The sequence below is a fragment of the Somniosus microcephalus genome, chromosome 10, assembly GCF_052327205.1.
Source record: "Somniosus microcephalus isolate GS21.2 chromosome 10, FLI_Smic_1.0, whole genome shotgun sequence".
NCBI lineage: Eukaryota > Metazoa > Chordata > Chondrichthyes > Squaliformes > Somniosidae > Somniosus > Somniosus microcephalus.
In genome coordinates, this window is record NC_140996.1 from 134,238,599 (window position 1) to 134,262,322 (window position 23,724).

Below are 23,724 nucleotides of genomic sequence, written 5' to 3' on the forward strand. Positions count from 1 at the left end.
TTTAAATATTATAATGATGAAGCTGCATGCCTCAGATTTAATCTCCATTTTAAATTTCACATTGGCCAGCCAGGTTTTCCAAGCCCCGGGAAACCTGGCAGCTAAAGGGAGGTGAGGACTGCTGGATCCAGCAAGCAAGTGCCTTTCAAATTACCTGCTAGATCCAGTTTACCTGTTACCCCATCGCCCCCCCCACCCAGCCACGATCTCCCACCGACCCGACCCCTCCGATCTCCCCCCACCCCCCGTATCCGAACTTCCCTCCCTCTAACACCCCGATCGATCCACGCCCCCTGATGTCTCTAACCGCCATCCCCCCCACAACCCCAATGTCTCCAGACCCCCGATCGATCTCTCCCCTCCTCTCTGCTTCACTCCCCGGCTGCGGCCCGGTGCCGCCCACCTCTCAATCTGGCTGGCTGCGGCTGGGAAACAGAGACAAAAAATGATAATCAGGCCCTGCCATTAAATTCGGCAGGGTCCAAGAGAAATCCATTCTTCTGGGTTTCCCAACCACTAAACTGTCCCCCACTCCCTCGCCATCTCCAAATTAATATCGGGGCCATTAGGTCCCTCCTCCCAACTAGACTGCCAATCCTCACAAATTTATGCAAACTCCAGCATTTCATGGAAAACATGCTCTGGCTTGAGCTAGAAAAACAAGCTTGATGCTCATTTTCTTAGACCATGCAAAGCCTCAGCTGTTGTCCGATTACTGTCAGAAGTTTGACCCAAGAGGTTATTGTATCTTTTTTCTATCCAACATTTAATAGAGATACAATAGCAAAATACTGCAGATGCTGGAAATCTGAAATAACAACAGAAAATGCTGGAACTACTCAGCAGGTCAGGCAGCATCGGTGGAGAGAGAAACAAAGTTAACGTTTCAGGTCTGTGACCCTTTGTCAGAACTGGAAAAGTTAAGAGATGTACAGGAAACTTTCGTTTATCCGGAGGTTAAATGTCTGGAAAGCTCTATCTACCGGCAAAATTCAGGAGTCGGTTCAGATAATTTTTTTTCTTTTCGTTGCTTCTTTTCTCCAGTCCTGGCTCTGCAAACGTCTCTGTAGCTAAGCAACAGCTTCAGCTAGACGCTTGCAAGCTGCGCCGACTGTTTTGAAGCTGTTGCTGCAGGGTTTGTTGCTTCACACGGAGCTCTGAGCTCCGTATGATTTAACATTAGCGCTGGTTTCTACGGCAGTTTTGATCTAACGGCACCAGCTCGGTCCCGTCGGTGCCGGATACCAGAAAGTTTCCTGTAACAGGTTTTTAGCAAGTGCAGAGGCAGGGAAAGGGGGGAGGGGAGGAAAGAACAAAAGGGACGGTCTGTGATAGGGTGGAAGGCAGGAGTGGTTAAATGTTGCAAATGGGGATCAACAGCTGCCGCCTGAAAAAATAGCGGCTGAGGTTATAGTCTGAAATTGTTGAACTCAATGCTGAGTCCAGAAGGCTGTAAAGTGCCTAATAGAAAGCTAAGGTGCTGTACCTCGAGCTTCATTTGAACAGTGTAAAAGCCCGAGGACAGAGAGGGAGTGGAGCGGAGAATTAAAGTGACAGGCGACCGGAAGCTCAGGGTCACCCTTACGGACTGAATGAAGGTGTTCCGCAAAGCAGTCACCCAATCTGCATTCGATCTCCCCAAAGTAGAGGAGACCGTATCGTGAGCAGTGAATACAGTATACGAAATTGCAAGTACAAGTAAATCGCTGTTTCACCTGGAAGGAGTGTTTGGGGCCCTCTGGACTCAGCATTGAGTTCAACAATTTCAGACTATAACCTCAGCCGCTATTTTTTCAGGCGGCAGCTGTTGATCCCCATTTGCAACATTTAACCACTCCTGCCTTCCACCCTATCACAGACCATCCCTTTTGTTCTTTCCTCCCCTCCCCCTTTCCCTGCCTCTGCACCTGCTTAAAACCTGTTACATCTCTAACTTTTTCCAGTTCTGACGAAGGGTCACAGACCTGAAACGTTAACTCTGTTTCTCTCTCCACGGATGCTGCCTGACCGGCTGAGTGTTTCCAGCATTTTCTGTTATTTAATAGAGAGATGTTTATTATTGCAATATCAAAAGAGCTCTAGCTTTGTAGGGCAGATCAAAGAAGTCATGAAATGCAGGAAGGTGACTCAAAAGTCACAAAAAAGTAAATACATCCCTGTTATTTTTCTCCACTTAACTAGACCGGTTTGATTTATGAATTACTTCGCTTAAAGATAAATAATAAACACAATGGTTCAGAATTCAAACAATAAAAAAAAGTATAAATTTACAATCACAGCAGCATAGATATTTAGAGTCATAGAGTTATACAGCACAGAAAGCAGCCCTTTGGCCCATCGTGTCTGCGCCGGCCATCAAGCCCTGTCTATTCTAATTCCATTTTCCAGCACTTGGTCCATAGCCTTGTATGCTATGGCGTTTCAAATGCTCATCTAAATGCTGCTTCAATGTTGTGAGGGTTCCTGCCTCTACCACCCTTTCAGGCAGTGAGTTCCAGCTTCCAAACACCCTCTGGGTGAAAAAGTTTTTCCTCAAATCCCCTCTAAACCTCCTGCCCCTTACCTTGAAACTATGCCCCCTGGTTATTGACCCCTCAACTAAGGGGAAAAGTTTCTTTCTATCTACCCAATCTATGCCCCTCATAATTTTGCACACCTCAATCAGGCCCCCACTCAGCCTTCTCTGCTCCAAGGAAAACAACCCCAGCCTGTCCAGTCTCACTTCATAGCTGAAGCGCTGCAGCCCAGGTAACATCCTGGTGAATCTCCTCTGCACCCTCTCCAACGCAATCACATCCTTCCTATAGTGTGGCGACCAGAACTGCACACAGTATTCCAGCTGTGGCCTAACTAGCGTTTTGTACAGCTCCATCATAACCTCCCTGCTCTTATATTCTATGCCTCTAAGGCAAGTATCCCATATGCCTTCTTAACCACCTTATCTACCTGTACTGCTGCCTTCAGGGATCTATATACATGCACACCAAGGTCCCTCTGATCCTCTGTCCTTCCTAGGGTCCTACCATTCATTGTGTATTCCCTTGCCTTGTTAGTACTTCAAAAATGCATCACCTCACACTTTTCAGGGTTAAATTCCATTTGCCACTTTTCTGCCCATCTGACCAACCCGTCTATATCGTCCTGTAGCGAGGCTTCCCTCCTCGCTATTTACCACTCCACCAATTTTCGTGTCATCTGCGAACTTACTGATCATACCTCCTACATTCATATCTAAATCATTAATGTACACCACAAAAAGCAAGGGACCCAGCACCGATCCCTGCGGTACACCACTGGACACAGGCTTCCAGTCACAAAAACAACCTTCAACGATCACCCTCTGCCTCTAAGCCAATTTTGGGTCCAATTGTGCCAAATTGCCCTGGATCCCATGGACTCGTACCTTCTTGACCAGTCTCCCATGCGGAACTTTGTCAAAAGCCTTACTGAAGTCCATGTAGACTACATCAACTGCACTACCCTCATCCACACACCTAGTCACCCCCTCGAAAAATTCAATCAAATTCGTTAGACATGATCTCCCCCCCGACAAAGCCATGCTGACTATCCTTGATTAATCCTTAACTCTCCAAGTGGAGACTAATTCTGTCCCTCAGAATTTTTTCCAATAATTTCCCTACCACTGATTTAGTAGGGCAATAGATCACAAACACAAGCTGTGAACTGAATTTAACAGGAGTCATCCTAGAATATTATATTTAACAGTACTTCTACAGTATTTGCTCCTGCTTGGTTTTATAGGGAAAGAAAAAAGAGGAACCACTGACAAAATCCAGTCGAGTACTAACCTACAGAAACGTTAATCTAGCCCAGAGTATAGCATTCACAACTGGTTTTACTCACCTTAATGCACTGCATAGAGATAGGATTAATAATTCGGATAATGCCCCTCGATCCTGCCACAGCCAGGAGGGGATGGCTTGTATTACTGTCATAGGTCCATGCACATGTGTAGAAGTTTTCATCTGTCTGAACAGCTCCAGAGTTAGAGTCAATACAGAATGAAACCTCATTGGTAATTTCTCTTTGCCCCATATCGCTTTTGTAACTGCAATGCCTTCTCCTGTCAGGACTAGGAAACAATCTTACTCAAGACTTATCCACGACAATTGCTGGTGCCACGTTGGCTATGCAATCAATAGGACTTGAGAACCAACTGGACACGGTAAATTTTCTTCAATCGCCTAAGATGTCATCGCCTCACCCACAGGAGCAAGTCAAACAGATTTCTGTTACTAACAAGTAGTTAAGTCAAGTTTACTGCCCCTTTTAAAATTAGTTTTAGCTTTCACCAGATCTGGTTAGCTGCTAGTAAAAAAAACTCAAAAGTGTTTTTCAAATTATTTTAAAAATCTACCTTTATGCTGGCATTTCTAACGTAGAAAATAAGGATATTCAATTATGTTGCAGTAATTTAAATAGGTACCATTGTTGGATGAAACCAACAGTCCCTGGACTTGACTCTCCTCACCAAAAAACTGACCAGACAATTATAATCCAGCTCAGAGAGGCATTTTAAAATTTCAGGCAATTACTGACACAAAAGTACATGTTAACTGAAGCTAATTCCAATTAGTGTTATAATTACACGATAGATGTAAAATTATGTTTATATTCCAAAAAGGATACATCAGCATCCACATACGACTGCAGTAATCGTATTTCCCCTTGTGAATGACATTCATAAAGTGTGACCTAGCCCAAACAGAGAGAGAGAGAATTAGAATATATATGCACATATGACAAAACATTGCATTCATTAGTAACTGAATTGAAATTGTCCAAATTTCTTTGCCAAGAGGGAAGATAGCCTTTTGGGGACGGTGGAGAGAGCAAGAGAAAGAAGGCATACTGTGGTGTATGTGCCTTTAAGAGCCCCTGTGTACTGTAATGCCGGTAGTGGCCACTCGGGCTATATAAGCCTGTATAGTGTCTTGTATCTTTTAGTTCACCTCCAGACTTTGTTCAGTAAACACCTGTTAAACCAACTCCTGCATTCCGTGTCTCCATTAACACACGGATACAACAGTGGCGACGAATTGGAAACGGACTTACCTGCAATTCGGCAGCACCTCAAGGAGATCGATTCCTCAGCCGAAAGTCGAAGAAAAAAAATAAGAAAAAACTGTGGTTTCACCAGCTAGCCGGGCTGGTGGCAGGTACTGCAATAATCCTTCCTGGGCGGCGGGCTGGGGCTCGATCAGCTGGCTCTGCAGCAGGGCCGAGCAGCGAAGGCGGAGGCAAACAGAGACGGAGGGTGGAGCACTCGGGAGACGGCCAGCGCTGCAAAGCAGGTCGGCATTCGGACCAAGCAGAGGGAGGGAAAATTCCCAGAGAGTCCGACGGGAACGAGTCTCCAACTATTAAAAATGTGTAAATAAAAACCGCGGAGAACAGCGTTGTCAGCAGCGGCAGCGGCGGGAGGCGCCATTTTTTCTCGGCAGGGAAGAAAGGAAAGCGCGGGAGGCGCCATTTTTTTTTCAGGATGCCTAAGACTGGCAATATTACTGCTTTCAATAGTGATGTAGAGGATTGGACCACATATGTGGAAAGAGTGGAGGTATATTGCACAGCGAATGAAATAGAGGATGATAAAAAGGCATCGGTACTTCTAAATCTAATGGGCGCAAGGACATACAGGCTGTTACGAAACTTGATCACTCCAGCCAAACCGATGGACAAGAATTTTAAGGCGATTGTTGATACCCTACAGGAGCACTTAAACCCAACACCGCTGCTGATAGTGGAACGATTCAAATTCTTCAGGAGGAATCAGCACAAGAATGAAAGTAACGCTGATTACCTCACCGAATTAAGAAAGCTGTCAAAGCACTGCCAATTCGGGGCAGGACTAGCAGATTCTCTTCGAGACAAATTCGTCTGCGGTCTCCGAAGTGAAGGAACACAAAAACGGCTACTTTCTGAGAAAGATTTAACACTGGACAAGGCTTTCAGTGTGGCTGTATCATACGAAGCAGCAGCAAGAGGAGCTGCAGAGATACAGCAAAAGCCACAGGACTTCGGCACCCATGAAATGACACAGGGTTTCGAGAGAGGTTATCGCTGCGGCAGATCCACCCATGACCAGAGGGACTGCTGGTTCAAGGACAAAGCATGCAGGCAATGCAGAAAGATGGGACACATTGCACGTGTATGCCGATCTGAAAACAAAAAATCCATTGACAGAAAAAAAATCAATAAGGAAAAGTACAGAAAGGTACAAATGATGACAGATAGTAGCTCCGAAGACCAGAAGAGCAATAGCGACTCCGGAAACAAGAGACTAAGCTGTCTCAAATTACATAATGTAATTGCCAAAGATTACCAGACCATTTGGGTTACCCTCACGATAGCGGGGTCCCCAGTTAAAATGGAGCTAGATACAGGATCAGCTCTGACCGTCATAAGTCGACGGGATTACGAGCGGCTATTTCCGCATATACCTTTGAAAGACACATCCATTATCTTGAAAACATATACGGGGCAGAAAGTATACCCCAGAGGGAAAATAAGGGTGCCTGTTGTATACAACGGCAAGGAAATACAGAAGTTGTATTTATACGTTCTGCAAGATGGTGGTCCACCGCTGTTGGGACGTGAATGGATCAGGAAGATACGTTTAGGCTGGCACTCCATTCAGGCACTGACGGTGACCAGTAAGAAAAAAAATGATGATGACGTCATACCTGAACGATTAAAAGACATCTTGGCCAACGCCAAAGAAGTGTTTCAACAGGAACTAGGAACCTTGAAAGGCGTCATCGCCTCAATAAAAGTGGAAGATGCGGCAAGTCCCAAGTTTTTTTAAGGCAAGGCCGGTGCCATACGCAATTCGTCCAGCAGTCAAGGCAGAGCTGGAGAATTTGGAAAAGGCAGGCGTGTTATCCAAGATAGATTGGAGCGAGTGGGCAACACCCATCGTCCCGGTCATGAAGAAAACGTTGAATAATGATAAAGCTGAAGAACAGAGAAAAATTCGCATCTGTGGGGACTTCAAGGTGACTGTAAACCCGGTCCTTCACACGGTACAGTATCCTCTTCCGAGGATAGAAGATATTTTCGCCTCACTATCCGGAGGGAAACGTTTTACCAAAATTGACTTGGCACAGGCATAGCTACAGATGGAGGTTGAAGAGGCCTCTAAAAAGTATCTCACGATAAACACACACAAAGGCCTGTACCAGTACAATCGACTGGTTTTCAGAGTAGCATCAGCTCCAGCTATCTGGCAAAGAGCTATGGAGCAAGTCCTGCAAGGGATTCCGGGGACTCAATGCTACCTAGACGACATCCTTCTAACAGGAGAAAACGACAACGAGCACCGTGCCAATTTGGAGCAGGTGCTCACTAGGCTGAGAGAACGGGGCCGACAAGCAAATCGCCCCAAGTGCGAATTTTTCCAGAAACAAATATCATATTGTGGCCACATAGCTAACGGAGAAGGGTTGCATAAGTCACCTGAAAAAATTGAAGCGGTCATAAAAGCCCCAGCACCTGAAAATATCTCACAATTAAGGTCGTTCCTGGGATTGACAAACTCTGTGTGGAGTTTGCACATTCTCCCCGTGTTTGCGTGGGTTTCCTCCGGGTGCTCCGGTTTCCTCCCACAGTCCAAAGATGTGCAGGTTAGGTTGATTGGCCATGATAAAAATTGGCCCTTAGTGTTAGGGGGGGATTAAATACGTGGGGTTACGGGGATAGGGCTTGGGTGTGATGGCTGTCAGTGTAGGGACCGGGTGCTAGGGTTTGGATGATCAGCCATGATCTCGTTGAATGGCGGAGCAGGCTCGAAGGGCCGAATGGCCTACTCCTGCTCCTACCTTCTATGTTTCTATGTTACTATCATAAATTTTTACCGAACTTGTCAACTGTTCTGCACCCTCTTAACGAACTGCTACAAACGGGAGTAATTTGGAAATGGAGCGAAGACTGTAAACGTGCCTTCCATAAATGCAAGGGCTTGATCACGTCCAAGGAAGTTTTGGCTCATTACAACCCATCACTGCCAATCAGACTGGCGTGCGATGCATCCCCTTACGGCGTAGGAGCAGTAGTATCGCATAGATTCCCTGATGGGTCGGAGCGGCCGATAGCTTTTGCGTCACGCTCATTGAACTCAGCTGAGCGTAACTATGCCCAGATCGACAGGGAAGCACTCAGCCTGGTATGGGGAGTGAAGAAATTCAACCATTACCTACACGGACAAAAATTTACCTTGTTGACTGACCATCAACCCCTCGTCTCCATATTCAACCCTAAAAAGGGCGTTCCCATTATGACAGCGCAAAGGCTACAGAGGTGGTCCCTTTTCCTAGGGGCACACCAATATGACATAGAATACAAAGGATCAAAACAGCATGGAAATGCTGACGGTTTATCGCGTCTACCGTTGCCAACGGTAGAAGAGGCACCTGCAGTGGACCCAGTGGAGATGTTCCACTCAACCATAGTGGAATGTCTACCAGTAACAAATTCTACCATTGAAAACGAAACGAGAAATGACCCGACTCTCTTACGAGTCTACGATTTAACGGTGAAGGGGTGGCCAGCACATGGCGAACCACTGTTGCCAGCATTCTCGCAAAGAGGAGAACAGCTGTCAGTGTGCCGAGGAACCTTGATGTGTGGATCCAGAGTGGTGATTCCACCCAAACTCCAGGATAAAGTGCTAAAGGAGCTTCACGAGGGGCATCTGGGTGGAGTGAAAATGAAGAACCTAGCCAGAGCGTTTGTGTGGTGACCAGGTATCGATGGAGACATCGAAGAAATGACCAAGGGCTGTCTAGGATGCCAGAAGGTCCAAAACACCCCACCACAAGCCCCTCTACATCCATGGGAGTGGCCCTCATCTCCATGGCAAAGGGTACACATTGACTTTGCTGGTCCATTTATGGACTCAATGTTCTTAATCGCGGTTGATGCACACTCCAAGTGGCTGGAGGTAATAAAGATGTCCTCCACCACCACGGAAAAAACCATCACAGTATTAAGGACCATATTTGCCAGGAATGGGCTGCCTGAACAGATCTGTTCTGATAATGGACCGCAATTTGTGTCCGAAGAATTCAGGAAGTTCTTAAAAAACAATGGGGTTAAGCACTACACGTCCGCCCCATACCATCCCGCCACCAATGGATAGGCTGAAAGGTTTATCCAGACCTTCAAGAAGGCCATGGGTAATGAAGACATAAATCTACAGCATAAAGGTAGATAACTTCTTGTTTGCATACAGGAATGCAACACGTGGTTACAAACCAAACTCCCGCCATGATGTTTTGCAATAGAAGACTAAGATGCCGGCTGGATTTGATCAAGCCAAACATCAGAAGGGACGTAGAGAACCGGCAATTTCAAGGCATGAATGAAAGGCCAACTAGAACCTTCCAGATAGGTCAACAAGTTTTGGCCCGGGACTACCATACCAAGAAATGGCAGCCTGGAACTATTTGCACACGACTAGGACCGCTGATGTATACCGTGGACATTGGAGAAAGCATAAGGCGCCATGCTGACCAGATCATAGAGTCATCTGAAAAGGGACAACCGACACCACAACTCTATACGCCTAATGATGAAGCAGAGATACCCATAGTATCTACCTCCGATCCGGTGATACTGGAACCAGATGAACCCGACACTGGCATTCAAGCCGAATCGACCTTGCCAAAAGAACCTACTACACCACCGAAAACTACTACACCACCGAGGCGTTATCCGGACTGAGTCAGGAAGCCTCCAGAGAGACTGACTTATAATTGATTAACTGCAGCAAATGTGTAGATTATTGTTCTTGTAAACATGTTAATTAATGATTACTTAAAATGTTATGTACTGGTTGTCTAAAAGGGGAGGAATTGTGGTGTATGTGCCTTTAAGAGCCCCTGTGTACTGTAATACCGGTAGTGGCCACTCGGGCTATATAAGCCTGTATAGTGTCTTGCATCTTTTAGTTCACCTCCAGACTTAGTTCACCTCCAGACTTTGTTCAGTGAACACCTGTTAAACCAACTCCTGCATTCCGTGTCTCCATTAACACACGGATACAACACATACCTCATTTCTCACATCAGTTTCTACCTGAGCTACACTTGTACAGTCAAGAGTGTTACTACAGGAAGCAACGGTCGAGATTGCTTTGATGGGGTGAGTCAGACATGTAACGTTACTCAGTTTGGGTTTAAAAATGTGGCCTATTTTGACACCTGATTTTTAATTTAAAATTTTTTTAAGTTTGTACATTCGTTGGCAAGGAACTGCCCATTATACATTGTATTTTCGAAAAGTGAAAAATGAAATTTGTGGCATGACATTTTTGTTAATCAAACGTATTGTTAATGCAACTTAAGACACTGACCCGGTTGCTACCAACTGTGGCAAATACCAAAGGATCTCCCTCCTTACTGTGCCAGTTAAACTGCACTCCAAAAAGTGGTTGACTGTGATCCTCCTAAAAAAAGAATATGAAGAATAATATTTCTCTCTTTTGTAAAAGTTAGTTTGGAGCATCACAAAACATCAGAATATCAAACACTGCTGCCAAGGTAGATGGCATTGTTAATGTCCCTGTAGTTAGTACGAGGAGGTGCATAGGACCATCCAGATGGAACTCTGTTTTCCAATTTCCCTCACTGCATGCAAGAAGCTGCTGACTCCACATCTTCCTATTCAACAAAGTTCAGGTGATAGAAATCGAACTGATGTTTGTCCTTCATTACACAGCTTTGAGCATCAACACTCAGTGCCTCCACACTATCCAGTAAGCCTACTTGAGATATAAACTACATCTAATGACTTCTGATCGATCATATCCTTTACATAGTCTGGACAACACAGTTCAACATTTTTTTTTTTTTTGTTTAAAAAAGTATATTGAAGTTGATTCCAGTTTCTGGCTTTTGGTGAACTATTTTCCCTAGATTACAAAGGCAAACTGAGGTTTCTAAATACTACTTTCTGTTTATATTATTAAATACGACCTTCTGTCACTTGCATTCCTTGGTCAATCAATATCCAATAGAAGGCTTTAATGATAATTTTGTGAACAGGATTCAAACATCTTCAGAAAATGTAAGTGCCATTTATGACTTTTTAGAAAAAATATTTAACAAACATTCTGATAAGTACATGAGGGAGAAAGAAATAGGATATGTTGATACGATAAGATGAAGTAAGGTGGGAGGAGGCTCGTGTGGAGCATAAACACTGGCATGGACCTTTTGGGCCGAATGGCCTGTTTCTGTGCTGTAAAATTCTACGTAATTCTTATGTCCTCCTGAAATCTGCCACCATCATCCTTGCTGTTTACTACATTTCTGACTGGAAAAACTGTTCAGAAAATTCCTAAAGAAAGATATGTTACCTATCTTATATGGCGAGTTTCATTTTAAAAAAAACGTTGCTCACACACCACCAATGTTCCCTTTAATTTTTTTTGGGTGCATGGCCCATTCAAAATACTGCGCATACGCGGATTTTCCTATTTGAAAGCCGGTGAGCTGGCTGCACAGGAGCTGCAGCTCGCTGCACAGCTTAAAGGAAATTGTAGTGTCCAATTCTGGGCACCACACTTTAGGTAGGATGTCAAGGCCTTGGAGAGCGTGCAGAGGACATTTTCTAGTATGATACCAAATGAGGGACTTCAGTTAATGGAGAGACTAGAGAAGCTGGGATTATTCTCCTTAAGCGCAGAGAAGGTTAAGGGGAGAATTAATAGAGATGTTCAAAATTATGAAGAGGTTTGATAGGAGAAACTTTTTCCACTGGCAGGAGGGTCAGTAACCATGAGGACACAGATTTAAGATAAATGGCAAAAGAACCAGAGGGGAGATGAGGAGAATATTTTTTTAGGCAGCAAGTTATGATCAGGAATGCATTGCCTGAAAAGGTAATGGCAGCAGATTAAATAGTAAATTTCAAAAAATAATTGGATGTTTACTTGAAAAGGAAAAATTTGCATAGCTCTAGGGAAAGAGCAGAGGGCTGGGGCTAATTGGTTAGCTCTTTCTAAGAACCGGCACAGGAATGATGGGCCGAATGGCCGCCTTCTGTGCTGTATGATTCTAGTTACGACATCAGCTACTGATGTATTCTTCCAGACACAAACCTTAAGACTATTGACACATTTAAAGGAATATTTGCATTTCTTGGACTTCCACTTTCCCTTCCCCCAGCTCTTCCGTCCAGGGACATTTGGTGTGTTTGTAGGAGTGTCTGGTCGCTCTGTATTTGTACCACTCTCTATACTGGCAGCATCATCCTTTAAAGAAAACACAATACAACAATAAGCTAAAATAAAAACGATCCCACAAACAGCGCAACATAACATCTCTTTTGGAGCTACTTCGATCTTAGCAATGTACAACAGCATGAGACAGCATTGCTGAACTACTCTGATCAACAAGAGTTATCACCATTATTAAAAACACCATGAACATTTAAAAAAGAGTTGAGCACAATGAAAGTGTACTTTCAGAGAATAACTTGGGAACATATGGGTAGTTTCATTCTGTCTCACTCAAAACAACCAGCTGTAGGGACAAAAACAATTGTACCAATTTTAAAAAGCATGTCTATTAGTTACTGTCAAACCAATAATGGAATATCTATGTTCTGGTTTAATTTTTCAGCTCAGCTCCAATATGAGACCCCTGATGTGTGAAACACTGGTCAATGGTAAAACTTGTCACATATACACAAACATCATGAGCTGATAACTTTGACAACTAGTCTATTATAAATATCAATAATACATTAATATTTAATGTCTTTTAGTATCTTATTTGTCTTCCACATCTTACTTAGACTTCTTAAGGATAGGAACTTGCCAGATGAGTAGTTATACTACTGTAGTTTGACAGTTAAGATTAATAGTTCATAAATTTTAGACGGTCTTAATTTTTGTGGTTATAGTTTCTACGGTCTCTTGTGTATCGGGGAGTGCTAGTAACCAAGGGATCTTGAGTATCATTTAATTGTAGTGTAATTAGTGGTATTGATTTGATTTAATTGAAATTAATTAAAGGGTAAGTCATGGCAGGACAGTTCGGCCCCGTGGCATGCTCCTCCTGCGCTATGTGGGAAATCAGGGACACTTCCTGTGTCCCTGACAACCATGTGTGCGGGAAGTGTATCCAGCTGCAGCTACTGACAGACTGCATTGCGGTGTTGGAGCTGCGAATGGATACATACTGGAGCATTCGCGATGCTGAGGACATCGTGGATAGCGCGTTTAGGGAGTTGGTCACACCACAGGCAGGTAGTGCAGGGGTCCCCTGTGGCCATCCCCCTCTCCAACAGATATACCACTTTGGATATTGTTGAGGGAGATGGCTTATCAGGGGAAGGCAGAAGCAGTCAACTTCCTGGCACCATGGGTGGTTCTGCTGCACAGGATGGGAGGAAAAAGAGTGGGAGAGCTATAGTGATAGGGGATTCTATTCTAAGGGGAATAGATAGGCATTTCAAACGAGACTCCAGGATGGCATGTTGCCTCCCTGGTGCAAGGGTCAAGGATGGCTCGGGGTGGCTGCAGGGCATTCTGGAGGGGGAGGGTGAACAACCAGTTGTCGCGGTGCATATAGGTAAAAAACAGGATGAGGTCCTAAAAGCTGAATATAGGGAGTTAGGAGTTAAATTAAAAAATAGGACCTCAAAAAGGTAGTAATCTCAGGATTGCTACTGGTGCCACGTGCTAGTCAGAGTAGAAATAGAAGGATATTTCAGATGAATATGTGGCTAGAGGAATGGTGCAAGGGGGAGGGATTCAAATTCCTGGGACATTGGAACCGGTTCTGGGGAAGGTGGGACCAGTACAAATCGAATGGTTTGCACCTGGGCGGGACCGATGTCCTAGGGGGAGTGTTTGCTAGTGCTGTTGGGGAGGGTTTAAACTAAAATTGCAGGGGGTTGGGAACCTGTACAGGGAGACAGAGGAAAGGGAAGCAAGGATAGATACATATGACAGGAAGGAGAAAAGCAAAAGTGGAAGGCAGAGAAATCAAGGGTGTAAATCAAGCAGGGCTACAGTAAATAATAATTCTAAAAGGACTAAGTGTTAAAAAAACAAGCCTGAAGGCTTTGTGTCTTAATGAGAGGAGCTTTGTGTCTTAATGTGAGGAGCATTCGTAATAAGGTGGATGAATTAGCTGCGTAAATAGATGTAAACAGATATGATGTACAGTACTGTAATTGGAATTACGGAGACATGGCTCCAGGGTGAACAAGGCTGGAATTCAACATCCAGGGGTATTCAATATTCAGGAAGGACAGGCAAAAAGGAAAAGGAGGTGGGTGGCATTGCTGGTTAAAGAGATTAACACAATACAGGAAACTCTCAATTTACCGGCGCCTAAATAACCAGAAATCTCTTGTTAACCGGCAAAATTCAGTAGGTGGTTCAGGTATGTTTTACTTCATATTAGTGGCCGTACCTGGATCTGTGGCTGTGAAACCGGGGTTCCTGCACTTGTTGCTAAGCAACAGGGACGCCTGGAACTTGTGGCCAGGGTTCCTGCACCTGTTGCTAAGCAACAGGGAAGCCTGGATCTATTGCTGTGTACGGAGCTCTCGTATCTTTTACTATACCTCTCTGTAATCTGGACTTTTTGATAAACCGGCACCACGCTGGTCCCATCGGTGCCAGATAAAAAAGGGTTTCCTGTACTAAGGAATAGGGTTGCAAAATTCTGGGAATTTTTAAAAGAGGAAACTTTCCATGGGAATTTTCGGGAATTTAGAGTTTTTTTGCACACTGATGGTTTTTGTCCCTGACCCTTATATTATCTTTGTCGTCAAAATAGACATACTGTTCCATACAAATAAAAACAGGCTTTCAAAACTTTATTTAGGTTATAATTTTGAACTTTATTGAACCCCCACAAAAAAGACCCATCTAAAATAAAATAAAAAGAGCGTCAGCTTATTTAGCCTGTAATTTGTCCTTTATTTTGTCCCTTTGAGTCTTCTACTCCTCATTGCTCCTCCTGATTCTCGGACTCTGGCTCTGAAGTGTCCATTTCCTCCTCTGTGTCAGTGTCTAGCTGTGTGGTGGACACTTCTGTATCTGGCTCAATAAGTTGTAGGTTCGCCCGGATAGCCACCAGTTTCTCCACTCTCGTTAGTCAGCCCGTTGCGCACCTTTGTATGCGTATTCCCAAAAAGTGACCAGTTTCGTTCAGAGGCCGCTGATGAAGGTGGGATTTGGAGTATCACCGATGCAATAGGTGACAGGGCCTCAGATGCACAAAGTCCCTTCCACCAGGTATGTGCACTGATATGCTTGCATGATTCCCATATCCCATCCCCATTCCAAAGACCTTGCTTGGTAGAGAACTTTGCCAGACTTCCCAGAACTTTGCCCACATCCAGATTGAGATGGTGTGAGAGGGTAGAAATCACACTGTAAGCGCTGTTGATCTGTTCTCCAGAAAGTATTGGTCTCCCAACATGCTTTGGGTCCAGCATGTATGCTGCAGCATGAATCGGCTTGACACGTCTGTATGAATTGAACAATTGCCTTCTCCTCTGCTTTGAGCAGCAGGGATGTGGGTAGGGCAATGCTGATTTGTTCTTTTAAATCAGTAAAAAGCCTGAGAACATCTGACAAGACAGCGTCATCTCCTTCAATCTGAGCAATTGCAGATGCTACTGGTGAGAGTAGTTTAAGGCTGCTAACCACTCTCTCCCAAAACACATCATCCAGCAGTATTTTCTTGATGGTGGTTTCCATATCCCCAGACTGGGATATTGCCATTTCTTGCAGCGACTCCTTACCCTCCAGAAGGCTGTTGTACATTATGACAACACCACCCCATCTAGTGTTGTTGGGCAGCTTCAGTGTGGTGTTCTTGTTCTTTGTCATTTGCTTGGAGTTGTAGGTTGCTGCAACTACCTGTTTTCCCCTGACATACTTAACAACTTGCTTGGCTCTCTTGTACAGTGGTTCTCAAACCCATGACGTCCTTGAGGAGCAGGTTAAGCCCATGAGCTGCGCACCCAATAGACGTAATATGAGGGTAAGGCCTCCTCCACTTGAGCCCAAGCAGCCTTCATATTCGCAGCATTGTCAGTAACTACTGCAAAGACCTTTTGTGATCCAAGATCGTTGATGACCGCTTTCAGCTCATCAGCAATGTATGTGCCTGTTGTCCTTCGTGTCTGTGCTCTTGAAGAACACTGGGAGAGGAGTGGAGACGATTTGACCACCCATCTGAGATAACTGCAACACAGTCTGCCATCGCTATCGTTTCTTTGAGCTTTCCTTGGACTCTGTTATACTCAGCCTCCAGCAAATAAGTAGACAAAGCATGTCTGGTGGGAGGACAGTATGCAGGGCGAATAACATTGAAAACTCTCTTCCAGTACACATTGGCTGTGAGCATGAGGGGTGAGCCTGTTGCATACACAGCTCGAGCAAGGCACTCATCTGCATTCTTCTGGCTATGGTTATCCATTGTATCAAAGAACCTTCCAAGTGGGCCAGGAGTTGCTGATGATAAGGAGCCTGATGCTGAATGAGAACCATCATCTTCTTGAATGGAAGCAGAGGAACTCTGGGCTCACTGCTGTGAGCTTTGAGTGAAGTTGTTGCATTTGGATAAATGCTGTTGCATCTTTGTGGCATTCTTTACATATGGCTTTCTACAGTGTTTGCACATGTACACAGTCTTTCCATCTTTAATGCCTGGGGTAAAATGCTTCCACACATCCGACGGTAAACGTGGCATTGTTCTATGCAGAGAAATAAAGGGCATTCATCTGTGTCGAACTGCGGTCGATCAGCACGATTGCAACAGGGTGAGTACATTTTTGCTGATGCTCCATGTGATGGAAGCATGACCTGTACACACACGACGCTACATCACCAATAGTGTATTATTTTGTATATTTTAAATTGAAGGACAACAGAGTTCAACAAGTAACTGGTTTATTTGGTATAAAGTCTGATTTACTTACTGCATCATCACAACATCAGCAGAAAACAAAATGACTTCCCTCAGGACCCCTAACCTGGATCTTAAAAAAACTATAGCAGTCTTACAGATGCCTGCAGGCCAATCACAATTCGATATGCAAATATTACAAATAGAGGGAGCTAATCGCTCATCCACTCAATCAGGACACATTCGTTCACAGTCACACACAAAACTTGTAATTATTAAAACAAGCCAAGTAAGAAGATAAACATATATTGATTAAGAAATTCCTTAATAATTAAGATTCCATCTCTGTTAGTAATTTTAAGAGAGGACCTGTGGGGAAAAAAAAAAGAAATACAAAAAAAAACAATATTATGCTAGCATGTGCTTTTTTGGACAAAATTCCCAAGCTAAGCTTCCCGTGGAAAATTTCCGGAAATTTACCGGAAACTTTCCACCCCTTTGCAACCCTACTAAGGAAGGATATTAGCTCTAATGATGTGAAATCTGTATGGGTAGAGCTGAGAAATACCAAGGGGCAGAAAACGTTAGTGGGAGTTGTATACAGACCCCCAAACAGTAATGCTGAGGTTGGGGATGGCATTAAACGGAAAATTAGAGATGCGTGCAATTATCATGCACAGCAGTTATCACGGGCGACTTTAATCTACATATAGATTGGGCTAACCAAATTAGTAACAATACTGTGGAGGAGGAATTCCTAGAGTGTATATGGGATGGTTTCCTGGCCCAATATGTTGAGGAACCAACTAGAGATCAGGCCATCTTAGACTGGGTATTATGTAATGAGAAAGGATTAATTAGCAACGTTGTTGTGCAAGGCCCCTTGGGGAGGAGCGATCATAATATGTTGGAATTCATTAAGATGGAGAGTGAAGTAGTTGACTCAGACTAGGGTCCTGAATTTAAATAAAGGAAACTACGATGGTATGAGGTGCGAGTTGGCCAAGATGGATTGGGGAACGTAACTTAAAGGGTTGACGGTGGATAGGCAATGGCAAACATTTAAAGATCGCATGGATGAACTACAGAATTTGTTCATCCCTGTTTGGCATTAAAATAAAACAAAAAAGGTGACTCAACCGTGGCCAACAAGGGAAATTAGGGATAGCATAAGATCCACGGAGAGGACATATAAATTGGCCAGAAAAAGCAGCAAACCTGAGGATTGGGAGCAGTTTAGGATTCAGCAAAGGAGGACAAAGGGATTAATTAAGAGAGGGAAATAGAATTTGAGTGTAAGCTTGCAGGGAACATACAAACTGACTGTAAAAGCTTCTATAGATATGTGAAGCGAAAAACATTGGTGAAGTCAAGCATAGGTCCCTTGCAGTCAGAATCAGGGGAATTTATAATGGGGAACAAAGAAATGGCAGACCAATTAAATACATACTTTGGTTCTGTCTTCACAAAGGAGGACACAAATAACCTTCCAGAGATGACGGGGAACACAGGTTCTAATGAGAGGGAGGAATTGAATGAAATCAGTATTTGTAGGGAAATGGTGTTAGGGAAATTGATGGCATTGTAGGCCGATAAATCCCCAGGGCCTGATAATCTGCATCCTAGGGTACTTAAGGAAGTGGCCCTAGAAATAGTAGATGCATTGCTGGTCATCTTCCAAAATTCTATAGACTCTGGAATAGTTCCCATGGATTGGAGGGTAGCTAATGTAACCCCACTATTTAAAAAAAGGTGGTAGAGAGAAAACAAGGAATTATAGACCGGTAAGCTTGACATCGGTAGTGGGGAAAATGCTAGAGTCCATTATAAAAAATGTAATAGCAGAGCACTTGGAAAAAACAGTGACAGGATCGGACAAAGTCAACATGGATTTACAAAAGGTATATCATGCTTGACTAATCTACTGGAATTTTTTGTGGATGTAACTGGTAGAATAGAGAACCAGTGGATGTGGTGTATTTGGACTTTCAGAAGGCTTTCAATAAGGTCCCACATAGGAGATTGGCGTGCAAAGTTAAAGCACATGGGATTGGGGGTAAGGTACCGACTTAGAAAGAGAACTGGTTGGCAGACAGAAAGCAAAGAGTTGGATTAAACGGGTCTTTTTCCCAAGTGGCAGGCAGTGACTAGTGGGGTACCGCAGGGATCGGTGCTAGGACCCCAGCTATTCACAATATATATTAATAATCTAGACGAGGGAACTAGATGTAATATCTCCAAGTTTGCAGATGACACAAAGCTGGGTGGGCGTGTGTGCCGTGAGGAGGATGCAGAGAAACTCCAGTATGATTTGGACAGGTTGGGTGATTGGGCAGATGCATGGCAGATGCAGTATAATGTGGATAAATGCGAGGTTATCCACTTTGGTGGCAAAAACAGGAAGACAGATTATCTGAACAGCAAGAGATTGGGGAAAGGGGAAGTGCAATGAGACCTGGGTGTCCTTGTGCACCAGTCGCTGAAGGTAAGCATGCAGGTGTAGCAGGCGTTTAAGGCGGCAAATGGTATGCTGGCCTTCATAGCGAGAGGATTTCAGTACAGGAGCAAGGATGTCTTGCTGCAGTTGCACAGGGCCTTGGTGAGACCACACCTTGAGTACTGTGTGCAGTTTTGGTCGCCTTATCTGAGGAAGGATGTTCTTGCCATGGAGGAAGTGCAGCGAAGATTCACCAAACTGATACCTAGGATGGCAGGAATGATGTATGAAGAGAGATTGGATCGATTGGGCTTGTATTCGCTAGAGTTTAGAAGAATGAGAGGGGATCTCACTGAAACTTATAATATTCTAGCAGGACTAGACAGACTAGATGCAGGAAGGATGTTCCCGATGGCGGGGGAGTCCAGAACCAGGGGTCACAGTCTAAGGATAAGGGGTAAGCCATTTAGGACTGAGAGAAGGAGGAATTTCTTCACCCAGAGAGTGGTGAACCTGTGGAATTCTCTACCACAGGAGGCAGTTGAGGCCAACTTATTAAATATATTCAAGAAGCAGTTAGGTATATTTCTTAAGGCTAAAGGGATCAAGGGATATGGGGAGAAGGCAGGGACAGGGTACTGAATTTGGATGATCAGCCATTATCTCATTAAATGGCGGAACATGCTCAAGGGGCCGAACGGCCTACTCCTGCTCTTATCTTCTATGTTTCTATATCCATGACATATCTTTTACAGCTTATCAGCAAATTTTTATTGACAACTTCTCTTTGAAAGTTGGTTCAAATGGTAAAACAAATATATTGCAGAAGTATCAGCTCAGTGTGTTACAAAAGTAGAGACACAATAAAGCATCATGTCACATCTGATACTTCTGAACATTATTCATACTAACTCAATAAATATGCAAACACACAACTCTTAAAACCATTTGCAGAAGAATCATGATTAACATGCCACCTGATCACAAATGTTAGGCATCACACTTCAGGAAAATGCAAGCTGTGCACATGACTCCTCACACAGTGAACTGCTATCTCAGGAGGCTATGCTTTTTACAGGTATGGCAGGGGCAAATAAAATTGTAGTCAGGTCCCCACCCTGGCTACTGTCACAGGAAACAAGATTTACTGTTGTCCCTCCACAGTTAGCTTTAATGTAAAGATGTTACGGAAGAAGCTGTTCTCAACAGTTGTAACTGCATACCAATAAAACAAGTATGGTTAAGACTATACTGCAAAACTTCCATACATCCAGAGAAAGTAAAGACAAATTAAAAATACAAAAAAAAACTGACATATCAAACACATGGAAGAAAAATATTGAAAGGTACAAGAAAGAGCAGGAAGTAGGATTAAAATAGATGGCTCCAAAGTGGACCTAGCATTAACAGGAATTGTAGACCAAAAGGACCCCTTCTGTACCAGAATATGTACCAGTCTACAGTTTAAGCAGTAGAATCCAATTGGAAATTTGTCTAGTGTGGAAAGAACACCGGTATCTCTCCACTCAGCTCCACCTAGCCCTGCAAACCATGGGCAGCTTACCAATACTATGTAAGCTATGTGGGTTTACCTGGTTGAACTCCGGGAAAAGCCCTGTGCACATTTGGCAGTCCTTACACCTGGTGTCTGCTAACCTGCACCTAAACTCTCTGGACTTAGGTAAGTGAGGTGTGTCCCTATGGGGAGTGTGTCTCGACTCTATTGAGCAACTGAAAATTCTGCATAAATTTCTCAGTTACTGGATTTGGAGAGCATAGTGATGGGTTTGCGCTCATCAGCTTTATATCACCAAAAAGAGACAAAATGGGGAGTGAGAGTCAGGACATGCTTTTCCATAATTTTCCACTGTTCTTAGGCAGTAACCTCCCTGTCCAATTTAGCTCCCACTGCACCAAGAGCCATAGTGCAGGGAGTAAATTCAGCACAAGACCCCCTACCCAGCACTTCTCCAAATTAGTACCAACACAGATCAACCAGATTCTGGGTCTGCTGACTAACAGTAGCCATAGCAAAACCAACATCAACAGCAATAAGGCAGTTTCATTCACCAGACCAATTCTTCTTTCTCAATCCTATTTTTTATCTATATGCTGCAACTCGGCGACATCATCCAAAAACACAGCATCAGTTTCCACATGTACACTACTGACACCCAGCTCTCTCGACGTCTCCAGTGTCTCTAAATTGTCAGACTGCTTGTCTAACATCCAGTACTGGATGAGCAGAAATTTCCTCCAACTGAATGTTGGGAAGACCGAAGCCACTGTCTTTGGTCTCCTCCACAAGCTCTGTTCCCTAGCCACTGACTCCATCCCTCTCCCTGGCAACTATCTGAAGTTGAACCAGACTGTTCACAACCTTGGTGTCATATTTGACCCTGCGATGAGCTTCCCATCACATATCCACACCATCACTAAGACCGCCTATTTCCATCTCCAGAACATTGCTCAACTCCGCCCCTGCCTCAGCTCATCTGCTGCGGAAAGCTTCATTCGTGCATTTCCAACACACTCCTGGACAGCCTCTCACGTTCGACCCTCCGTAAACTTGCGGTCATCCAAAACTCAGCTGCCCGTGTCCTAACTCGCATCAAGTCCCGTTTGCCATCACCCCTGTGATTGCTGACCTACATTGACTCCCAGTTAAGCAACACCCCGATTTTAAAATTCTCATCCTTGTTTTCAAATTCCTCCTATGGCCTCGCCCCTCCCTATCTCTGTAATCTCCTCCAGCCCCACAACCCTACGAGCTACCTGCGCTCCACCAATTCTGGCCTCTTGAGCATCTCCAATTTTAATCGCTCCACCATTGGTAGCCTGCCTTCAGCTGCCAAGGCCCTAAGCTCCAGAATTACCTCCCTAAACCTCTGTCTCTCTACCTCTTTTTCCTCCTTTAAGGCGCTCCTTAAAACAAAGCTCTTTGACCAAGCTTCTGGTCATGTGGCTCGGTGTCAAATTTTGTTTTATAACACCCCTGTAAAGAGCCTCGGGACGTTTTGATATGTTAAAAGGCGCTATGTAAATACACCGTACTGTAATAGCTGCTTGTAGTCACAACGTGCGCACAGTAGGTGGAGGTAACGCCAGGGATTGTGATGGAGATAACACCAGAAGCCACAGCATGGTACCAGCATTCAGGATGCAATAACTGAAATGAAGCCCGTGCCGATAAACCGGGCGATTCCTTTCCAATAGCGAGTTTTATGTTCACACTGAGTTCTGGGGTCGCGACGTTGTCCCTTCCAGCCGCAGTGCCTGTGGGTTTAAAAACTCTCCCACCCAACCATCCAACACCACCCAGACTGAGTCACATCACACTGACGATGTTAAAGTGAAGCCGAGCCGCGGGGAGAGGGCGGGCAAGCGGCGCTTCTCACTGTTCTTCCCTCCGCACCAGAGGCCTCCCCAGGTCCCAACCTGAGGGTCGGCGGAAGTTTTAAACAAAATGATCATTCTAAATGGCCGGAGATAACGCCGCTGCGACCCCACCGCCTGCCCGAGTCGACCCCCCGTTAAATGCGCTCGTCAGGACTCACGTTTTCATCTCCGGAAATGTCGGGGTTGCTGTTCTCGTCGCTGAGTTTCTGTCTCTTGGCCGGCATGTCGCCTCGCGCCGCGCTCTCCGACATGATGCGTACAAAGAGAGCGCGTCACGCCGCAAAGCCAGCGCGTCCGTTTCCCCACACCAAACTGTCGCAAAGAGCACGCTGCCAATCACATGGTCGTGAAGTGCGGCCCAGTCTGCTCGTTGAATGTTCACTGTATTTGTCGGCGCCTGCATTGCTGCAGCTTAAGAGCATTGTTCAGTACCGCTCCACTAACGTCAGCTGCCAAAACACCCGGTGCTGCTGTGGACTCGCCTGGTGATCTTTCATATTTTGCCAATCTAGAGGTGCACATTCTGGTTTGTCTAATGCACTGATATCGGCGTTAGTTAAGAACTATTCAGTGCTTCATCTGTAAGTTATCTCTTTGGCTGCAAGTGTGAAAGGAGACTTGAAATATCAGGTTCAAAATGAATTCTATCTGCTCTTCCCCTGGTATTTTCCCGTAATAAATGCAACACCTGGTGAGTGGGACACTGAACTCTTCTTGTGTGAAGCAGATGTTGACACGTACCTGCAACAATCTAATATACTTCATTACAGTGGTGCGATTACAGTCCTTGGAGGAATCTGTGAAGCTCTTGAGACGAGCACGTATATCACCCAGGTCTTGTGTCTGCTTTCTGCATTCCTCCCCGTTGCCTTGGCTAAACAACAACATATTTATATAGCGCCTTTAACGTAAAACGTCCCAAGGTGCTTCACAGGAGCGTTATCAAACAAAATATGACACCAAGTCACATCAGGAGTGTAGTGTCCG

At 44.5% G+C, this 23,724-nt stretch overlaps 1 protein-coding gene across 2 annotated transcripts in view; it reads right to left on the reverse strand.

The window, feature by feature from the left end:
• Positions 1–23,113, reverse strand: part of eed (embryonic ectoderm development) — a 40,582-nt gene extending 17,469 nt beyond the window's left edge. Inside the window, exons 1-5 of one of the 2 annotated variants that reach the window (XM_085998817.1) lie at positions 22,896–23,112; positions 12,125–12,277; positions 10,376–10,468; positions 4,651–4,716; positions 3,865–3,990 (exon numbers count right to left, since the gene is read on the reverse strand). In XM_085998817.1, the coding sequence (XP_085854943.1) occupies positions 3,865–3,990; positions 4,651–4,716; positions 10,376–10,468; positions 12,125–12,277; positions 22,896–22,988 (531 nt within the window). In that variant the 5' untranslated portion in view covers positions 22,989–23,112. Of the gene's footprint in view, positions 1–3,864; positions 3,991–4,650; positions 4,717–10,375; positions 10,469–12,124; positions 12,278–22,895 lie in introns of both variants that reach the window. The other variant, XM_085998818.1, reaches the window with a different exon arrangement.
• Between the last annotated feature and the right edge of the window lie 611 nt (positions 23,114–23,724).